General features: G+C 44.7%; 1 protein-coding gene across 14 annotated transcripts in view; it reads right to left on the bottom strand.

The window, feature by feature from the left end:
- The window catches only part of LOC137211697 (ADP-ribosylation factor 2), a 103,714-nt gene extending 83,500 nt beyond the window's left edge, over nucleotides 1-20,214 (bottom strand). For 5 of the 14 annotated variants that reach the window (XR_010937179.1, XR_010937181.1, XR_010937180.1 and 2 more), the window contains exons 1-4: nucleotides 19,697-20,120; nucleotides 18,065-18,231; nucleotides 14,917-15,027; nucleotides 9,111-9,235 (exon numbers count right to left, since the gene is read on the bottom strand). Coding sequence is in view for 10 of the 14 variants with exons in the window: in XM_067714253.1 (XP_067570354.1) it covers nucleotides 9,111-9,235; nucleotides 14,917-15,027; nucleotides 18,065-18,212 (384 nt within the window). In the remaining 4 variants the exon portion in view is untranslated. Of the gene's footprint in view, nucleotides 1-5,089; nucleotides 6,885-9,110; nucleotides 9,236-14,916; nucleotides 15,028-18,064; nucleotides 18,232-19,171; nucleotides 19,249-19,696 lie in introns of those variants that run through there. The other 9 variants (XM_067714255.1, XM_067714254.1, XM_067714252.1 and 6 more) reach the window with 8 other exon arrangements.
- Nucleotides 20,215-22,544: the final 2,330 nt, after the last annotated feature.

Genomic DNA, 22,544 nt, shown 5'->3' with positions numbered 1-22,544 from the left:
GGCTGAATTATGTAGACCCAGCCTAGGGGTCTCAGTGTGGTGTCCTCTTACTCAAGTGAATGCATTGCAAAGGGCTGGAATAACAATAACTAAATTGTGGAGCAACACATTGTCCAGTGAGCCCCACCCTGGGGGTTGTTTGGGAGAGGGGTTTGTGCAGTGGATAAAGGGTGAGATTAAGAAGACACTCTCTTGAAAACAATGCCATGGGGACTTCCCTGGCGGTCCAGTGGTTAGGACTCCATGCTTCTACTGCAGGGGGCATAGGTTCGATCCCTAGTTGGGGAACTAAGATCCCGCAGGTCGCACGGCATAGCCAAAAAAAAAAAAAAAAAAGCCAAGAAAAAAGAAATAGGTGGACAGACTGCTACAGCTTAAAAAAGATTAAAGAAACATAAACAGGGACTTCCCTGGTGGCTCAGTGGTTAAGAATCTGCCTGCCAATGCAGGCAACACGGGTTCGAGCCCTGGTCTGGGAATATCCCACATGCCACCGAGCAAGTAAGCCCGTGCGTCACAACTACTGAAGCCCATGTGCCTAGAGTCTGTGAAACAAGAGAAGCCACCACAATGAGAAGCCCGCGCACCGCAACGAAGAATAGCCCCCGCTCGCGACAACTAGAGAAAGCCTGCGCGCAGCAATGAAGACCCAGCGCAGCCAAAAATAAATAAATAAATAAAAATTTTTAAAAAAATAAACAAATGTAATGGATAAAACCTGATTGGATTCTGGTTTGGAAAAAAAAAAACCTGCTATAAATGACAACTGGTAGACAATTGAGGAAATTTAAATATGAACTGGAAATGAGATATTACGAAATGAGTACAGCTTTTCTCAGGTGTGATAATTCTCTTGTGTTTAGGTTCAGAATATCTTCACGTTTAGGAGATCTGGGCTGAAATTTTTAGGGGTAAAGAGTCATGGTGTTTGCATGTTATTTTCAAATGAATCAGCAAAAGAAGTGTATATAAACAGAGATCTAAAGAACCAATGGAACAAAGTGAACAATTGTTGCATCTAGGTGAAGATTTTCTAAATCCTGCTTTCAACTGTATGTTTGAAAATTTTCAAATAAAAATGTTGAGGAAAGAAAAAGAAGGGAGTTACAAATATGTAAGGAAGCAACTCCTTGAGCGTCTGAGTCGGGCCCATCAGCTGATGTTGGTTGCCACTCCTTCCCCATCGCCACACCCCCTCTACCAGGGACCAAAGCTCCTTGGGAGGAAACCCCTGTAGGCAGAGATGGCAGATCCCCTTCCCCTATTGGTTTGTGTGTATCCACTGGGCTGATTAGCAGTTGTGACAGCTTGCTATTTTGGATTGCTGTCCTTTACTCTAGCCATCACCAAGCCAGGCCAAGCCCACCTAAAGGGGTTGGACAGCAGAACCCCTCAGAAAATGAGAGTCAGCACCACCCTGACAATAATTCAGACGGAGACACTGAGGCTCAGAGAAGTTTGTACTTTTAACCATGGTCATACAGCTGGCCTGTAGTGGAGTGAGGATTTGAATCCAGAGAGCCTTAACTCTAGGATCCAATCTGTTAACCATAGTACTGGGCTGGCATCTGCAGAATATCGGGCCCACCACTGGCCCCGCATTTTAGGAAGGATGCTGACAGATCAAAGCAAGTATGGCAGGGAGAGCCACTAGGAGAACAGGAGAGGCTGGAAATCTTGTCCTATGAAAAACCTCGGGGACTTCTATACAGGATAAAAATGACTTGGGGGGAATGCAACGACTGTCCTCAAGCGCTGAAAGAGATGGTATATGGCAACGCAAAGAGGTTTATTCTGCACAACAGGCTAAGAGATAGATTTCAACTTTCTAAGGATTAGAGAGAGTCATCTCAAGCTAGAATGGGCTGCTTTATGAGGTACTAAGCTCCCTGACACTGAAAGCGTTCAAGCAGATGCTGGACAGCCATTGGTCAGGCTTTCTACTCTGAGATGCTACTCTCCCTCTCTTCTCAAAGTGCCTACAGCACTGCTGAGACCTGCCGAGTTGGCACCCTCATCGCTATTGGTTTCCTGATTATAAACTTCGTACAGCTTTACTGAATATTCATGTATCATACAATTCACCCACGGTAAGCAAACAATTGGATGGTTCTTAGTAAATTTATAGTTACACAACCACCGCCACAATCCAGTTTTAGAACACTGTGATTATCACTTTTGCTTCCCAAGAACATTATCAGCATCCAGGGTAGGTCTGGGTCTCCACTGGCCTCAGCGCATGTCTGTGCCCTGGCTCTTCCCCTTCATCCACCGCTCATTCCCCTGGCGTGTCAGCTGACACAGTTCTGCGCGTGCTGCTGTGTCCCTCCCCAGACGTCTCCACTGGGCACTTTTGCTGCCTTCCCTCCACCTCTGGCAACCTCTGGAGGCCAGAGCCCACGGCAGTAGTATGTACTGGAAGGACATGGGCCCTGGTGCCCCAGACCTGCATTTGAATCATGATCACGTGGCCACCAGCAAATCACTTTGTATCCTTGAACCTTGGTTTTCCCCTTTGCAAAGCAGATATAATACAAGTGCCTTGCTGGGTGTGATGATTAGACATGATATGTGCAACGTGCCTAGAAGAGTACCCAGTATGCTCAGTAAATAGCAGAGATCACTGCTTCACGATTACAATTGTCGGGGCCACCTTTATAATTATTGGCAGTCAATTCCTGGGTGCTCTGAGTGCCTACTTTGTCTTTCTCTTCCAGGCATATCCCTGGCTGTAGTTTTCTGGGTCACTCTTGCTGTCCAAGCAAGAGGATGGATTCTCCCACACTTGGGAACCCGGCGACCCACCCCGGCAAGGGCTGCGTGTCAGTGGGGTGGCGCAGCAGCACCACCTAGTGGCAGTGAGCTGCAGCAAGCTATTTACTGACCAAATTAGTAGCTGGTCTAAGGATTTGGACACAACCTTGGAAGTCACCTAGTTCAGGGGTCCCTCCAACGCTTGCGTGTTGGTCACAGCATCCTCCTAGAAGCCTTCCCATGCCGTGCATTAGAGTAAAAGAATGAAAATCAAAATAGGAGAAAAGTTCTTAACTGTGATACTCCTCCAAGTTCACCTGGTGGTAAAAAGCAAAGTTTAAAAAGTGTCCCCACCGGCCTTCCCTGGTGGCACAGTGGTTGAGAGTTCGCCTGCCGATGCAGGGGACACGGGTTCATGCCCCGGTCCGGGAATATCTAACATGCCGCTGAGCCTGCGCGTCCGGAGCCTGTGCTCCGCAACGGGAGAGGCCACAGCAGTGAGAGGCCTGCGTACCGCTTAAAGAAAAAAAAAAAAAAGGGTCCCCACCAAATCTAGATAGAACGCAGACCAGTGGTTAGTAAAGGCCTACGGCCGAGAGGTATGAAAGAAATGGGGAGTGACTGCTACAGGCTACAGGGTTCCATTTCAAGGTGATGAAAATGTTCTAAAATTGACTGCAGTGATGGTTGTACAAATCTGGGAGGATACTATCGAATAAAACCAGCGAAGTGTAATGGGGGAACTTTATGGAAATGTATCTCAGTAAGGTTGCTGCCAGAAAGGGTGAAAAGAATATCAAAAATTTCAAAAGAAAAAAGGGTCCTCAGAGCATATTGTCAGATTTTCTGTGTACTGCTTGACAACCTCCAGATACCCGTGGACAAGGGACTCAGGTCACTTCAAGATGTCATGCTTCCTTTCACTTGAAATCTACCTCCACAGGAGTATAAAGCTACCTGTCTTCAGAAACTCACATGCAAATATTCTCAGCCCTGTTAAGGCATTTTAAATAGATCAAAGTACATGACCCACAATATACAGAATTGACTCATGGACCCCCCACCATTACCCCCATATTCTTAGTATTCACACAGAGCTGCACCCCAGGTAAGCCTGGGAACTTCCTTTCCAGGCAAGGAAACTGGGAGTCAGAGGTTGAGTCCAGTTGAACCCAGCTAGTGAACGAGCAGAGCTCGAATTTCAGCCTTGGCCTTTGATTCCAGATTCAGAGCTCTCGTCATTCTGATAGGACAACCATACATCCCCTTTTATGCCCCACGTCCCTGCATAATTATTAGAAGCACCTCTTTCTCTCTCAAGGTAATAAATTCCAGTCACCTAACTCTGGGGCAGTCTTTTCCCTGGGGCTCTGCCTCATCTGTCATCAGGCTGATGCCTCAGGACTGAAGCTGTGTTCAGGCCAACAGCACCTCAGCACTTCCCAAAGCACCCACCAGCTCCCCAGACCCCTCACCTGCCCAGAATGGGTGAATCCACAGAAACAGGAAGTAAATTAGTGGTGGCCGGGGGCCGTGGGGAAGGGAGGAATAGGCATTGGATGCTCATGGATCCAGGGTTTCTTTTGGGGGTGATGAACAATTAGTAGGGTGGTCGCACAACTCTCTGAACATGCTAAAAATCACACTTTAAAAAAAAAGAAAAACAGTGAGTGTGGGACACAGCAATATGGTTTTTTAAACAAGCATCCCAAATGGTCTTATTAGCACTTCCCATGGTTAGAAAAGGACAGAGGATTCAGCAGGATTAGGTGAATAGAGTGGGAAAGATTAAACATAGCCCCCCATCCCACCCCACTTAACTGTTCCTGTAAATAATACTGATCAGTTTGTGGCCAGCACTGCTTTTCACACCTTAGACATCAAGATATCCCCAGGGAAACACCAGGCAAGGCATACAAAGGTCTCACAACCCTATGAGGTAGGTATTATCCTCATTTAACAGTTAAGCAAACTGAGGCTCAGAGATATGAAGTCAAAGAGTAACAGGCCTGAGGCCAAGCAGCTAGTGAGGACACAGCTGGGATGTGAACATGGCTTTCAGGGACCCAAGTCTTTGCTCAAACCCAGTACACTGAAGTGCTCCCCCCCCATAAACCCCAAATAACCAGCTCCAAATTCACAGAAAGAGAAAGACAGTAGTTGAAATTGTCATGTAAGGTAAGAATGGGGAGCACTGCTGAAAGCAGAAGGGCTGGGACAGCACCTCTGCGGGCTCTGCCTTTCGTACCAAGTGCCCTGGGAGTTTTCAATAGCAAGTCTGCTAAGATGGAGAGGGAAAGGGATTTTAAAGTAGTAGCTCGAGACATCCAGCACATGGCTGTCCTCTCCTCCTCCAGAGCAAGTTCTTTACTGTCCAACCAATCAACAAGTGTTTAATGAGGCACAGCACCGTACCACATACACGGTACTAAGCATAAACACAAACGTCTAAGACACGGTCCCTGCCAATTTGAGGCGTACAATCTAAATCTTTCTCAGGACTTAACTCCATGGTTAAAAATCAAATCTGGACCTCATTGCCAGTATTGCAAGGAACATTCTTTAAAGTCAATGTTTTAAGGCAAAAAACTCCACATTTATCATGGCACGAAATTTCTTCCTAGTAAGAGCAACTTCATTGCTTTCAGTAAACAAGGTTTACTTTTGTTAAAATTCATCTTACATTCTCTTCCTCTGTAATCTGAAATGAAGATTTTTTTTGAAAAAGGAATTTTAAAAGGTAGTCGTGGAACAGCTTAGGTACAAATGTGGCCAACAGGTGTCTGAGCAAAAGAGCTCTAGACTACTGAGTGAATCCAGCTCATTTCCAGGCCATTGTTACAATTTTGAGGATAACATAAAGCACGTTTCCACGGAAGACATTGCTGCCAACCAGAAGAAGGAGTCAGTGCCACGGAGAGTGGTCTGGACGAGACATTCTTCATAGCGAAATTTAGCACCAACCAACTCGGCTGCTGGGAGTCTCGTTCCCCGAATGAACCTCTTGATTCTCTCACAAACTCTCAGAACTCACAGGTGTGTGGTTCTGGGAACACAGCTAACCTAAACTGCAAGTTGGGCTAAGATACTGTACACGGTGACGATTCCAGCCCGGGAGCGAGAACACTCAGCGCAGAGGCGTGGCGGCAGCAGCCTCAGGACACAGCCATGTAGGGACACAAACACAACGGCGCCTCCCCTCCTTAAAGCGGCCCTGCGAGCAAAAGCCTTGGCCGTGCACTGGGTTCCCACCCCCAAAGGGTCTCCATTTGGCAAATACGAGGCAAGGAAGGGCAGGGCTAGATGATTTCTACTGTTACGGGGTCTAGTGTTACGGGGGTTTTTTCTAATGAAAAAAGATCACTGATTCCTCCCAATGAAGTACATTAAACCAGGGTGTCTGGGCTGGAAAATAACTTAAGCTCAGATCTTAACATCTTAACATCTTAACAACTTAACATCTGCGGTAAGCAAGGGCCTTTTTGTCTTTGAGGATCATTTGCCTTAAAGCACTGAGAAGTGAGCTGCTAGCTCTGGCAGTGATGGGAAAGAATGACAGTTCCTTCCTTTTTACGAAAGGATGCCAAGTCTGACAGGACCCCCAGGTATGCAGAGAGCCCACACCTGGACTAGAACCACACAAAGGAAGTCAGTCCACGGCCCACCCTCCCCCTTCTTCCCACCACGAAGACCACTCTGGCTATCGGGCACCAGGGAGCCCTCGGGACTCCTCCGTCGACTGCAAAACTGGTCACCAAAGCTATGGAAATGGAAGGTGGCATATAAAATGTAACGCTGGCTGTTTGTACCATGTAGGACTGGTTTCCTTAGAGGGCGTATAAGGCACCATGTGGGAAGCTGCTCCCACGCCCGGCCACGCGCCCACGCTCAGCTCCTCACACGCACACACGCACACAGCAGAGGCCAGCTGACTTTGCCACGACGCACAGGGAACGCAGCGCTGCCCGTCACTTCTGGGTTTTGAGCTGGTTGGAGAGCCAGTCCAGGCCTTCGTAAAGCCCATCTCCACTGGTAGCACAAGTAGCCTGAATGTACCAGTTTCTCTGGCGGAGGGAATGTAAACCAAGCTTGTCCGTTATCTCTGCTGCGTTCATAGCATTGGGAAGATCCTTGAGAGAGAATATTCAAAAGTCAGTTGACAAATGTTATATCCTCATAATGGAACATTATGCTCTTCCCCCAACATCTGCCCTTAAGCCACAGTCTTATCTCTAGCCTTCCAGTGGCTCAGGCTCCAAACCTTGAAATCATCCTTGATTTTTTTTCTCTCTCTCTCTCTCTCCTCTCACAAACTCCACATGAGGAAATCCTACCAGCTCTACCCTCAAAATATATCCAGAATCTGGCCACTTCTCACCACCTGCACAGCTATACCTGGATCCCACCACCATCACTTCTCACTTGGGTTTTACTGAAATTACTTCCAAATTGGTCTCCAAGCTTCTGCTCTTGCTCCCAGAAAGTCTAAACACAACCCAGCAGTCAGTGAAAGTCAGTGAAAGTCATTCTTCTATCAAAACCCTGTGACATCTCCGTCTCTCTCGGGGTAACAGCCCGAGTCCTCAGGATGCTCTGCAAGGCCTTTGTGACCTGAGCCCCGTGACCCCTCCTAACTGTTCTGCTCTACCTACAGCCCTCACCACAAGTTACTATATTATAAAATTGACTTACTTAGTGTGTTTATTATCTGCCTCTCGTAACTAGAATGCAAACTTTACCAGGGCAGGAATCTCTATCTTGTTCTCTGATGTGTTCCAAGTGCCTAGAACTACACCTAGCACGTAGTAAGCTCAAACCAAATTTGAATAAATTAGCATTAAAGAACAAGGTAGATCTAGACGCAATGATTTGGAAGGACATCAAAGATATGCTAAGTGAAGAAGCAGGTTACAAAACAGAATGCAGAGGGCTTCCCTGGTGGCGCAGTGGTTGAGAACCTGCCTGCCAATGCAGGGGACAAGGGTTCGAGCCCTGGTCTGGGAAGATCCCACATGCCGCGGAGCAACTGTGCCCGTGAGCCACAATTACTGAGCCTGAGCATCTGGTGCCTGTGCTCTGCAACAACAGAGGCCGCGATAGTGAGAGGCCTGCGCACCACGATGAAGAGTGAGCCCCGCTTGCCACAACTAGAGAAAGCCCATGCACAGAAACGAAGACCCAACACAGCCATAAATAAATAAATAAATAAATACATTTGGGGGAAAAAAAAGTTATATAAAAAAAAACCAGAATGCAGAATATGATCTCCAGAATTTAAATATGAATACAATCATATAACTGCTCATACAGGCACAGAAAGTTTTATCTCTGCAAAGGAATATAAGACATTTAACAATGTTTTACCCTGAAGAGTGGGGCTAGAATGTTTCACTTGATATTGTGAACTGTCTGCATATTTATACCATGAGCATGTTCTGCTTTTATAATTAAAAAGAACAAATGTCATTTTCTTTTATGAAAGTCCGTTGTGTTCACTAGTGAACTTCAAACTGACATCGAATCTAATGGCCGAGTGAATGATGATCCACCCACCATTTAAAACCATGTTTACAAAGGGCTAGATGACAAGAGAAAATGCCTTCAATAAAGGGACAAAACAGGATGCAACACTGTCCAAACAGTAAGATCTCGATTACATAACGAATGTACGCATGGAGGAGAAAGTGCGGGGACACACATCAAAACATGCCCCTGGTTTATCTCAGGCTGGTACATTCCACGGGATTCTGCCTTCTTTTCCACGCTTAGTTCAGCTGCCTGAGGCTGGATGTTTCTACAACCTCCTCCTACTCCTCTTTCACTGCTTTTGGTTATATTTACACAGAAGCCGAGTTGCCCCAAGGATAGCCCCAGATGATCCAATCTCATCTCCTCCTTTGCTTCCCCCCATCCCCAATCCCGTCCCAGCTGCACTGGCTGCCTTCCTGCCGGCCTTCAGGTGTCATCTTATCAGATGTCCCCTTATCACAGAGGCATTCTAGTCCTTCCCCGCATCTGCCCCCTCCTCCACGACACTCCCCCCAGACATATTACCTGTGGTTTATTGACTGACTCTCCTCCCACTAGAACATAAACTCCATGAACACAGGTTTTTGTCTGTCTGGTTTACTGCTATATCTATATCACCAATACCTAAAACAATGCCTAGATCTTAGTAAATGCTCAGTCGATATTTGTTGAGCGAGTGAATGAATCTAAGACATGTTAACAAAGAGGTGGAGAGAAAGGCTAAGGACAGGAGAGAGGAAGGCAGGCAGCTAATTAGATATCTCTGTTTTTAAGTGAGCAGCTGGCAGTACCTTTCAGTCCCAGGATTCGGAAAGCTAGCGACATACCTGTTTATTCACAAACACCAATAAAACTGCATCTCTGAGCTCATCTTCGGCTAACATTCTGGTTAGTTCTTCTCGGGCTTCATTGACGCGCTCTCTGTCATTACTGTCGACCACAAAAATCAGACCTAGAAAGAAAGCACAAGTGTGTTAGTAATCTGAACCTGGGAAGGCAGCTGTTTATATCCTTACAGCGTCTCCCTGCTTACACATGTGGTTTCACCGAAAGCAATCAATACAGAAGGATATATAATCTTTAGAGTTGGGAAGCCTCCTGTACACCCAACTAGCCTTTTTCAGAGGCATCATAGCCCTTCACCAGATTAACAATAATAAGAATAGAGAGAGAAAAGGTTAGGCTTATTTTTAATCACTTCATTTCTACATCATGCCTACATGATGAAGACCCAATAAAAATCTATGGACATCCAAGTTCAGATAAGCTTCCCTGGTTGGCAATGCTCTGCATATGTCACACAGCGATGTGCCAGAAGGGTAATGCATTCTGACCCCATGGGAAGAGGACGATGCAAGCTTTGTGGGTGGTACCTCTCAGATCTCGCCCTATGCAGCTCTTCCTTTGGCTGGTTCATTTGTATCCTTTTGCCATAACAGAACTGTAATTGTAAGTATAGCGCTCCCCTGAGTCCTGTGAGTTGTTTTAATCAATATTGAACCTGAGGGGATATTTGGAACTGCCAAATTTGCAGACAGCTGGAAAGAAGTGAGGGTGGTCTGGGGAGTCCCGAATTTCCAGCTGGTGTCTGAAGTGAGGGAGTCTTGTGCCCTTAACCTGTGACGTATGGCCCAACCCCAGGTAGTGGTATCAGAAGTCTTCCCAGCATCCCACACTATACAGCAGCAGAGGAATCCCAGGAAGCAAAAGACAGGTCAGAGAAAGGGACCACCACACTGTATCTCAGGAAAGGTGGCTGAAACCTGCTCAGATCTGGTCACTGCCACATTGGCTGGAGGTAGAGGCGGGGCCAATAGGATCTCAGAGGAGGTGCCCAGGAGGGATCCAGCACACACTCCAGACACAGGATGCAAAAGACTCTCTTAGCAGTAGTCCACGTGACATTAATCGTAATAACAACTGGATGGTTAGCTGACAATAAGCCTTCTGTGAGACAAAAATGGGAAGTGGCTGCCAAAAGAACTAACTTGACCCTAGGCTGTATCAACAGTAGTGACAGCAGCTCAGTTTCTAAAATACGGGCAACAAAAAGCCGATGCTACAGTGCGTCCGTCAGAACATCCTGGGAATGTTACGTGGTTGGTGCTGGACCCCACACTCTAAGACACAAGTGAACTGGAGGGACAAAGAATGACTAGGATGGCAAAGGAATTAGATACCATGACATATGAAAAACAAATTTATATAACTGGAAATATTTTGCCTGGAGAAAAGATTCATTGAGGGGACTGACAGCTGTCTTCAAATATCTAGAAGCTGTGACATAAAGAGAGGTTCGACTTGTAAGGAGATGGAAGATCAGTGGGTAAAATTACAGGAGGTCAAGGCGATACGGAGTCAAGAGAAATGCAGGTGCAATGGGCTGCCTCAGGAGCGTGCCTGTCACTGAAGATGCTTGTGCCCAGCTTAAGTGGCAACTTGTGGGGACACTGCAGAAGGGATTCTGCTGACGGGAAGGGCAGTGGAATGAGAGGACCTCTGGGTTCCTTCTGACACTGAGATCGCACCACCATGTCTAGGAGGGAAAATCTGTGCTGGCCCTCGGCCCTTTCCCTCTGTGCTTCCCAGGCCCACCCAACAGCTGCCTGACCAGCTGTCTGGAGCAGCCCACTCTGGCAGACGGGAGTGCCCACAGCTTCTGAATGTCTGGGGCTTACACGAGACTCAAAGTCATGTCTGTTACATCACATCAGACCAAAAAAATGGAAAACATTCAAAACTCCCCCCCAAAGATTTGACAGGCTGCCAGTAAGTTCTGGACTCTGATCATAACTAAGCAAACGAGGTTATCCTGAAATTTGAGGAGATCCTTAGTCTCCAATGCAAAACTGACAGGGTGGAAGCTGACATATCATCCCTTTGCCATTTCTAATAGAAAGAAAGGTTTATAAATATTAGGTCCCATTTTATACTGTTTTTATTTAGATCCTTATGTGAGAAACAAAAGAACCTAGCCATCAGACTGACTACACTTCTGAACTAAGAAAACCTAGAAAAGGTAAATTTACAAATGAATAGTATGCTGTAATTTGTTTTTAGAAGTGGGGAGAAGAAAATTTAAATTAAAAAGGACAGCCTGGGGCTTCCCTAGTGGCACAGTGGTTCAGAGTCCGCCTGCCTGCCTGCCTGCCTATGCAGGGGACACGGGTTCATGCCCCGGTCCGGGAAGATCCCACATGCCGCGGAGCGGCTGGGCCCATAAGCCATGGCCGCTGAGCCTGCGCATCCGGAGCCTGTGCTCCGCAATGGGAGAGGCCACAACAGTGAGAGGCCCGCGTACTGCAAAAATAAAAATAAAAATAAATTAAAAAATAAAAAGGACAGCCTGACTGTTGGGAAGTTGGCAGGAAAAATAGGGGCAACATGCAAGATTACTAATGGCTGAAGTGTTTGGACCCACCAGACAGCAAATCCATTCTTCAAAAGTCACCATTTGCTAATTTCATGAAGCGTCTAAACCACCCACCACAAGGTCCTAGAATACAGCCAGTTAGTTCTCCACCATCACAGCAGGAGTTACTGAAACTCAATAAAATTAGGCTTGTTATAGGACTCCTTTGATGTAATATAACTCACATTCTAACTGGATCACTCTGACTCCTTTGTGAGGAAGACCTTAAAGGGTCAATGGAGTGAAAAGGAGCTCATTTAGGCAGCTCTGCTGGGGTCCAGGGGACTGGAGGGGCAGTGGTGGAGATGTGGTCAATTCTGAATATAGTTTGGAGAGAAGCCAACAGGATTTTCTAATATGTGAAGAGTAAAAGGAAGAAATATTACTCAGCCACTAAATAAAAAAGAATCTTGCCATTTGCAGCAATAGGACGGACCTAGAGGGTCATGGTGATCATTTTGTAATGCACAAAAATATTGAATCACTATGTAGTAACCTGAACCTAACATAATATTGTAGGCCAATTAATAAATAAAATAAAAACGAAAGGAAAAAGTATGAATTTTTCTGTAATAAAAATCACCTTCCCTTTGGCGTAGGGAAGGGTCATGGAGAAGAGAAATGTAGTAATCCTTCTCATCCACGTTAATTATGACCACAAGCCCAGGGAACTATACATCCACAGAAAAATGTGGGCAGCACTTTAGTATTATGCAATTTTCAGGGACAGCAAAAAAAAAAAAAAATTAGGCTTGTTATAAATAGAAGATTGAAAACAAACAGGCATTTCTACTTGGTGACTGAGTGTGACAACTCTTAATAAGGTGGGTAAAGGGAACCCTGCCTGAGAATGAGGACAAAAAAACCTCTAGTAATTTGGACTCTGTGACAGTTAATTTTATGTGTCAACTTGACTGGGCCACAGGGTGCCCAGACATTTGGTCAAACAGTATTCTGGGTGTGTGTGGCAGGGTGTTTCTGGATGAGATGAACATTTGAATCAGGACACTGAGTACAGCAGATTGCACTCCTCAGTGTGCTCTAGTCCAATCCAATGAAGGCCTGATTAGAACAAAAGAGAGGACGAAAGAATTCAGTCGTCTTGGAGCTGGGATATGCATCTTCTGCCTTTGGAATGGAACTTAATCATCAGCTCTCCCGGGTCTCCAGCCTCTGCCAACTACAGATCCCGGGACTCCTCGGCCTCCACAACCATGTAAGCCAATTCCTTATAAGAAATCACATACAAGCACACATATATATACACAAAAACATATGTGCAAACATGTATGGATAGCCATCCATCATACTGATTCTGTTTTTCTGGAGAACCCAGACTAATACAGGTTCCTGAGTGCCCACTACCTTCCAACCACAGAACTAAGCATTTTATAAAATTAATCTCATTCAAGCCAAATGATCCGGCACAGTAGGTATTCACCTCCATTTTATAGATGAGGAAATCGAGACAGGAAAGATTACCTAACTTTCCCAAGGTTTCATAGCAGAGCTGTGGTTCAAACCCACATTTTCTACTTTTATCACTGGTGAGGAATTACAATAGTTTGACCAATATGGCAAGTGCCAATCCAGGTTAAATGGACACTCTGAGTATCAAAAAGCATATTGTCTGCAACGGATTGAAACACAAAGACATAAAAATCTAAGAGTCATCATGGAAGGTTGCTAGGGTATCGAGTTGTTTCTCTAAAAATCAATAAAGGGAAAGAATTAAACATTTTTCCTGCCTTTCTCATATAAACTATATTTCAGAGAAAGCAAATACCTGATGAAGGGATTCTTTGTTTAGAAGGATTTCAGCTTAATAGACTCAGATGGAATGACAGAAAAAAATGGAGGGATAAACTGTTGGAGAGTAGCAGACAACTAAAGAGACATAACAATGAAAGGCAACGTGTAAACTTTGATTCCTTCGCAAACAAATCAAATGTGAAAAGGACGTATTTGATACAACTGGAAAAATCTGAATAAGGACTGGGTACCAGATACTAAAGAAAGAATGTTAATTTTGGAAGTGTGATAATGCATGGAGATTATGTTTTAAAAATGTCTTTATCAGTTTGAAATAAACACTGAAGGATGTATGAATAAAAGGCATCATGTCTGGCATTTGCTGTAACACACTCTGGGCAAAATGCTGATAACTGTTGAAGCTGGGTGATGAGTACGTGGGGATTTGTTAAGTATCCTCTTCCTTTTTTGCTTTAAATTTTCCACTAACAAAACTGAAAAAAGAAAAGATAAACGCTCTATTTTGAGGAAAGACATTCTAAATCTATAGGCTAAGGAAATAAGTACAAATAGAGTTAAGTGTTAAAGGTAATACCTAAAATAATGATACAAAATATAAAGGGACAGTCGACTCGGGTATTTGATCCGAAAATATCAATAAATATGGGTCTTTACTATGAAACACATGCAATGAAAACACCATAGGTAGTAGAATCTTCAAAATTAAAAGAGTCCAAATAAATTCTAAAATAAGTATGTAGATGCCAGGTGGTTATGATTCTACGTGGGAATCAGGGTGTAAAAACCATATGAACAGCTTACAGATATCTTGACAGGTGATACTCTGTAAGGTATATCATTTATCCAAAATACAATCAATGAAAAAAACTCAAATAGATTGATAGGGGACTGGGACACGTTAAAACCCCAAATTTTAAGAAACCAGTGATAAGGAAATAAGGTAATGATCTGGGATATTCATGCTTATTCCAGCACTTGTAGAATAACAGCGCAGTAGGGAGGCACTGTGGCCACAGAGGATGCTGGGATTTGGGATTCCAGCCATCCCTGTTCACTTCTTTCTCTCCATAGGGATGATTTTCAAATATTCTCCACAGGTTTAAAAGAGTGTACTGAATTCAAGTTCTTCAAAAATTGGTACTTCATCAAAGGCACATACAACCTTCAATTAACCAAAAGATGAAATTCATTAGAACAACCATTTTCTAACTGTTCTGGATTAAGAGGAGATTCCTATATAAGGCATTAACGCCCAAGTACTTTTTCAAGGAAGGCAGGGACCACTTCTCAAAAAGAAACCTCCCCAGTAAGTGTAAGTGGGTCAGCAGAAAAGAAGGAATGACTGACAGTCCAAATAAAGCAGCGCGCCGCAAGGTTTTGCTTCAAGCATCGACCTTTAGGTGCGTTTAACAGAAATGGTTGCAAGGCTAGAACTGGATAATCTCTACCTTGTGTGTTCTGGAAATAATGTCGCCACAAAGGTCTGATTTTGTCCTGGCCACCAACATCCCAGACTGTGAAGCTGATGTTTTTATATTCTACCGTCTCCACGTTGAAACCTAAATTGGGAAGGTGGAGAAAGTGTTTAATGAAGACTTCTCCTGGTTCAACAATTCGAAATAATTTCAGCTAACATTCGGACAGTACTTTTCATTTACAACGCAGCTTGCCGGTCAAAGATCCATAGCTTACAAAACAGAATGTGTTAGTCAGCTTTCTCCCCCATGCATTGTGACAGGTGTCTCCAACCTTCTCCACTCCCTCCGGCCTCCCTCCTCACACCTCCCCTCCCCTCCCCTCCCAGCAGCTCTTCCTGCATACTTCAGAGCAAACAGGAGCCATCAATGGGACTGCTTCCACTTCCCACCACACACTGTAGAAACCCAACTACATCTTCACCCACCCTTTTCTCCCTCCCTCTTGGAGCAATGGAAGGGGGCAACTAGCTAATGCCAATCCCATCCCCCCATGTGCTGGATCCAATTCACCCACGCTGTCCGGAACCTTCAAAATCTCCAACCTGTTTAAGTCTTTTGCATCTTTCAAAAAAGATGACTCCACACCTTCACGCGCTACCACCCTCTATTTTCCCTTTTAAAGTCAAACTTCTCTAAGACGTTTAGCTACCTTCACTGTGCCAACTTTGTCAGCTCTCACCCAATACACCTTAGTTCTACTTTACCATGTCTCGCTGGTTTTGCCAAGGTCAGCAAGGTCACCATGTCAATAAATCTGACAAATGCTTTCCAGTTTTTATGTGATTTGATTTTATATCTGACACTACCGCTCACTCCCTCCTTGAAACTCTTCCCTGGCTTCCCATTTTTCTTCTTCTGTTTCCATGGCTGTACCTTCTCAGTCTCTTTAGTGAGCTCAGCCACATCTGATTGATCTTTAAATGATGCTTAGTTCAAAATCATTTACATAGAACTGTTGCACATAACCTAAACATCCATCACTGGAAATTTGTTAAACATATAGCCACATAATGGAATACTATCTAGTTACTAAAATTTCATGTGGATCTGTACTGATTATTAAGCCCCCAAACATAGTGGCTTAGAACAATGATTTTCCCCCCTACCCAATTCTGTGGGTTGCCTGGGCTTCCTCTTGTAGATGCATTCAACTATTGAGTCCTTTGGGGGCTAGGCTGGACGTCTCTCTCTCCAGGTGGTCTTTTTATTCCCAAGGAGCACTGAGCTTCCTCACGTGGTGGTGGTAGTGTTCCGAAAGAACAAACCCCAAGACACAGCACTTATCAAATCTTTGTGTGAATCACATTTGCTGATGTGCCCTTGGCCAAAGCAAGTCACACGGCCAACCAAGCTCAGCACCACTGTGGAAGGGGACTGCACAGGGGTATGGCTACTGAGTGGCATGATTCATTGGGCACCATTAGTTTAACAATCTACCACAAAATCAGTATCCAATTCATTCACCAAATATTTCCTGGACATCTATTATGTGTCATGCATTTTGCTAGGCGCCTGGGGACAGTGGTGAACAACGCAGACATGATTCTTGCTCTTATTCACACTTTTGGAAGAGAGACAGTGAGCAAGCAATGACAAATGTGCTCAGAGTTACTAAGAAGTTCAGGTTGCTATGGAAACTTAAAACAGGGGAAAACCCGTCCAAGGGATCAGGAAAGGCGACCCTGAGAAATGATGCTTAAACTGAGAGGGAGAGAATGAGCTGGCATTAGCTACGTAAAGGCGGGGAGGGGGGGTAAAAAAGAAGGCAGGAAAGCATTCCACAGAGAGGAAATGACATAGAAAGAGATCCAAACACATTGTTTAACGCAGAGTAAGTTGGAAGACAGCATGCATATGACTTCACAAAGATATTCACCAAAGTCACAGTGTTTTTTAACACTCGTTTAGATTTTTTTTGTATGTATGACATTATGGAAGCATGAATTATTTTTATAATTGGAGAAAACCAAGTAATTATGCTATTTCATTTTGGACTAATAACATTTTTAAAATTATGGGTATGAACACTTTCTCCATCTGGTTTCCTGTTCCTTTAAGTGCTGCAATCTCTGCAGCTAACTGCCCAAGTTGGAAGTTGATCGTTGGCTCCTGTGCCTAATCCAACATTCGGAACACTACTGACATTCACATGCCATCCTGGGGAGGCTATTCTCGCTCAGGAGTTTGGATCTGGAGGCAGCTGATGAGGCACAGACTAAGTGCTGTCAAAACTGCCTTTGAGGGGCTTCTCTGGTGGTGCAGCGGTTAAGAGTCCGCTTGCCAATTCAGGGGACATGGGTTTGAGCCCTGGTCCGGGAAGATCCCACATGCTGCAGAGCAACTAAGCCCGTGCGCCACAACTACTGAGCCTGCACTCTGGAGCCCGCGAGCCACAACTACTGAGCCTGCGCTCTAGAGCCCGCAAGCCACAACTGCTGAAGCCTGAGCGCCTAGAGCCCGTGCTCTGCAACAAAAGAAGCCACCGCAATGATAAGGCTGTGCACCACAATGAAGAGTAGCCCCCGCTCACTATAACTAGAGAAAGCCCTCACACAGCAACGAAGACCCAATGCAGCCAAAAAAAAATAAAATAAAATAAATAAATTTGTAAAAAAACAACAAAAAAACCCCCTGCCTTTGCAAAAGTCTTAAATAGCTGACAAAACACAGTGCTGATTCGCAGGAATAACTACACCGCCAGATAGTCCTCCAGCATTTGAACAAATCAGATTCTTCACTTGACCACCAGCTCAAAAAAAATCATACTACATCTTTAAACACTAGGAACATACTTGGTATGGAGAGATGCTTCCACTTAGAAAAGCCAGCTGGAAGAAAGATGGATTTTAATAATCATTATCTTTTTTTTTTTTTTTGGCCAAGCAGATAGGGTTAAACTTGTTCCACCTAAATGTGTTCGTATGACTCCCCTGTAAACCTAGCAATGTGCCAGAGATGCCAGGGAGCAATTAGGAAATTGTATATTACCTGGTTTTGGCCTCAAAACCGCTCTTGGGGCAGACAAGATTTTCCCCCCAAAAATTCAATAATGCAAGAAGTATGTAAAAGTATAACATACTAAAGTGTAAACTGGTCTTGTCATAGGTCGTTAACATACCTATCGTAGGGATGGTAGTCACAATCTCTCCCAGCTTCAATTTATACAAGATGGTGGTTTTTCCAGCGGCATCCAAACCCACCATAAGAATCCGCATCTCTTTTTTCCCAAATAGACTTTTAAACAGTTTTTCAAAAACGTTCCCCATTGTAACTGAATTCTGTGACCTGAAGGAAAAGAAAGGCAAATCAAGTAATTGTTCTTTGCAGAGATATAGAAACATAAATACAAGATATATACATGAAATACAAGTCTCCATTAGAGGTGGCTCCTAGTAAATACTGAACAATTTTAAGTATAGTTTGGCCAGTAAGGAGTAGAGTATCTTGTTTTCACAGGGAAACTCAACTAAGCCTTTTGATGCCTTGCCAAAAAATTCTCTTTTCCACTGCAGCATCCAAGTGGGATACGTGAAGCACAGTCTCAATGGTGGCAGGCTTTAGTCATCTTAAGTATGAAAGCAATGTCACAACAGACACAACTAACACTTCTGAAAGGAGAACTCGGGACGCAGAGAACCAGTTTATTTTACCCGATGTGAAGCAAAGTCTTTCAGGCCGGTTAAATATCAGCACCTTTTAGAAATTCAGTAGCTGCCTTTGGCTAGCAGACAGTATCAAGACCCAGAAAAGAACCTAAAAAACTTCAGAGGTGAGGAAATACAGCACTGGGAAACTGCACTGCTAACAGAGAAATTAACTAGGCAAAGAGTAGAGGAGACACCATAGCATCCAGTGTCGACCATCACCTTACTCTTAATTATTTTTAGCTTTTTTGGAAACAATTCACGCACATATAAACATAAATGATAACGTACAGTTCAGTGAAATGTCATGAACCAAATCAAAAAAAGATGATTACCAGCGACCCAGATCTCCTTGTGCCCCTTCCCAGTTGTACTGTCTACAACTCTAACCTTGCTCCTGGAAGTCTACAAAGATCCTTCAAAGAGAAGTAAAAAATCCTCGTTTCCCTTTAAACTGCTAACCATAGGAAAACTTTATTCCTGGGCAGAGCAGGGTTAAGACAGAATAAGGACAGCCCATCTCCTATTCATTGGGACCCTAGGGACCTCAGAGGGGAGGTCACCAAGTTCCAGAGACCCACCTCTGAAATTCAACTGTGTCCTACAGTAGCTTAACTTCATGGATGATGTCTAAGCACATACCATTTTATTCTACGACCTGGGAAAAAGAGCAGAGCATTTATCCTGTACATAAATTAGGTACAGGGGAACTGCTACAACCAAAGAATAATGATGAATGTTTTAATCATTCATAGAAGGGCCATACATAAAGTATATAGAAGTCCAATGCACTATGGCACTCAAAATCTTGTTGGGCGACAAAACTAAAGATTCCTTATCTTCGTTTCCGAAAAAAGATAAATCTCACAGATTAGAAAAAAACAGTGAGGAACATTCTGGGGGAGGGAAGGTACTTGCCACTTAGATGTCCTATGAAGCAAATACTTGATTCCTCCTCCCAACTACAGCACACCTCCAAGGTTTTCCCTCCTGCTTCTCTTTCCCTCTTTTTCCTACTCATCTGCCAGAGGCGGCCAGAGCCCGCTGCGCTGCTAGAGACCCTCTGGAAGACGCCGGCGACCCTGGCGCCTCTTTGGCACGCTCACCTCCCCTACCACAAGCACCAGCTGTCCATCAGGGAGAACTGCGTGGAGATCTCCAGGACACGAACCAGAGCGGGTGGCCAAGTGGGCGTGCGCAGCGGACAGGCACGCGCGCTGGGTCCCCGGGGAAGGCGTCCGAGTGTCCTTTCTGCCCAGCCGCCAGGCCGCTTCCTCTCGACCTCCGGGCCCCGGGGAGAGCAGAGGGCCCAGCGACGGACGAGCCAAGCCTCTCTCGATCCCCGCAGCCCCTGGCCTACACGAGGGCGGAGAAGGGACAAGATCCTTTTCTGCAAGCCACCCGCTGCTCTCTAGCTTCCCGACCTCTGACGGTGCGGAAATCCAGCCAGGCCTTGAGTGCCGCAACCCGCTCTCCCCACTCCGCGACTCACCGGTCCCCAAACTGACCACGGGTACCAATACCGCGGCCTTTAAAGGATTTCTGATCCTCTCTGCGAAATGGCGACAGGCTTGGGGCGGGAACAGTAACCAACCAATCACCCGTCGCCTCTTGGAGCTTTTGTACCAGTGAGCGCGAGGTTCCGTGAATGACAACAAATCTTGCCAATGCAAAGGACAATAGGAGCCGGGGAGGGAGGACACCCGCCCCTCGCGACCTAGGCGACGGCACGAAGCTCTGGAAATGCCGGCTTAATCTTCCAATGACAGCTCACCGGGTCCTGGCGAGACACGCCCACATGCCCCGCCCCTAGGCTGTGCACGACCAATCAAAAAAGTAAAAAGATTTCCGGTTTGCTCCGCCAATCAACTCGGAAAAATTCAAAGGATTGAACTAACCCCATTCGGACCAACTGGGTAGGGGCATGTGGGCGGGGCCAAGCTCGTAGTGCTATTTAAGGAAATTTGCTGCGGTTGAGCTAAAAGTAGAAACTAGTTTGGGGCGTTGTTTTGTGTGGGAAACATCCAGACAAGACACCGAAATTAGGCATAAGGAAGGTTTCCTGTTCAGTCTGAAGCTAGACAGCCGCCCTGCTTTTGAACAGGTTTTCAACAGTTGGGGAAAATACTAGCCACCTGCACCTGCGTTCAGGAGCACAGAACCACAGTCCTCAATTCCTGAGAAATACCCTCAATAACTCAGCCCCCTAATGCCAACTTGGTTCACTAAAAAGTTTACAAACGCCCGTAAATGGTACATAACTGTTCCTAATGGTACATAAACAGAGAAACTAACATCTATTGAACGTGGTATGTGCCAGGAAATATGTTAAGGACTTAACCTGCGTGACCACAAAGCCCCGTTAGTTGGAATCTACTATTATTCCCATTTTACAAAGGGGAAAATTAAGTAACCGGGCAGAGTTTTAAGCCTAGGTCTGTCTGATACCTTAATCTTTTTAATCAAATGCTTTCCTGATCACAATGACTGTATATATGAGGGTAAATATAAGTACATATGAGAGGTTTTTCTACATGACTCCTTTCAAATTATAATATTTTTTCCTAACTATAAAAAAAGTCATTTTAAAAAATATAATGAAAAAAAAGACACTTCCCACCAGAGAGAGAGAGGAAAAAGAGGAGGAGGAGGAAAAAAATTGCCCATCATCCTATCATCCAGAGGCAATCACTGCTACCATTTTGGTTTATTCCTTTCCAGTCATTTTTCCATGAAATTTTTACATAGTTCAGATTATGAATATGTACAATTTTGTCTTTTTCACTTAATATTTTAATTTGAGCATTTTCCAGATTGTTTAACATTTTTCTTACAAACGTTTTTGATAGCTGTGTGATATTCCATCATATGGATATTCTGATTTATTTAATCATTTTCATGTAGTTGTCAAAGAAAAAAATTAATCGGTTGATCTAAGAAAGACATGGACAATTTTATTAAAGCCAAATTAAGGAGCATAACCCAGGAACAGCCCCTCAGAAAGCTCCAAGAACTGTTCTGCCCGTTAAAGTTCAAAGCACAGTTATATAAATTTTTTGAGACAGAGGGGGCTGTACATTAAATGACGTATTACTTTTTATAGGTTTTTAAAATAAATTTATTTATTTATTTATTTTTGGCTGCATTAGGTCTTTGTTGCTGCGTGCAGCCTTTCTCTAGTTGCAGGGATTGGGGGCTACTCTTTGTTGCGGTGCCCGGGCTTCTCATTGCGGTGGCTTCTCTTGCTGCTGAACGTGGGCTCTAGGCACACAGGCTTCAGTAGTTGCAGCACGAGGGCTCAGTAGTTGTGGCTTGCGACCTCTAGAGCGCAAGCTCAGTAGCTGTGGCGCCAGGGCTTAGTTGCTCCGAGGCATTTGGGATCTTCCCGGACCAGGGATCGAACCCGTGTCCCCTGCATTGGCAGGTGGATTCTTAACCACTGCGCCACCAGGGAAGTCCCTAAATGACATATTATTGACAGTTTACAGAATCCAGATCTACATGGACAAAGCGAGTAGTGGGTCATAGGTCACAGTGGCCCCTTATAAAATTAAGCAGAGAGGGGAGTTGTCTTGGTGATGCTAGGAGAATGTTGCTATTTATGGTTGAGCAGGTATTTCTGCTGATAAGGAGGTTTGGTGAATGTGTAACGCAGATACACAATCCCTAGTAGAGGGGAGAGAGGAGGCCCAAGGGCAGAGAAAAAGAAAATTTTTTTTGGCCGCGCCACGCAGGTTGTGGGATCTCAGTTCCCCAACCAGGGATCAAACCTGGGCCCTCGCAGTGAAAGCTCGGAGTCCTAACCGCTGGACCACCAGGGAATTCCTGAGGAAATACTTTAAGTTTAAATTTTCCTTGACTTGCTTTAGAGTACAAATTTGTATTTCATCATAGTTCAATATTTAGATTAAAAATTTTTTTTCTCTTATGAATTATACTGCAGCTAACATTTTT

This window comes from Pseudorca crassidens, chromosome 19 (assembly GCF_039906515.1).
Source record: "Pseudorca crassidens isolate mPseCra1 chromosome 19, mPseCra1.hap1, whole genome shotgun sequence".
Taxonomy (NCBI): domain Eukaryota; kingdom Metazoa; phylum Chordata; class Mammalia; order Artiodactyla; family Delphinidae; genus Pseudorca; species Pseudorca crassidens.
The sequence above is the reverse complement of the archived record's forward strand: the minus strand, read 5'-3'. Positions and strand labels throughout refer to the sequence as shown.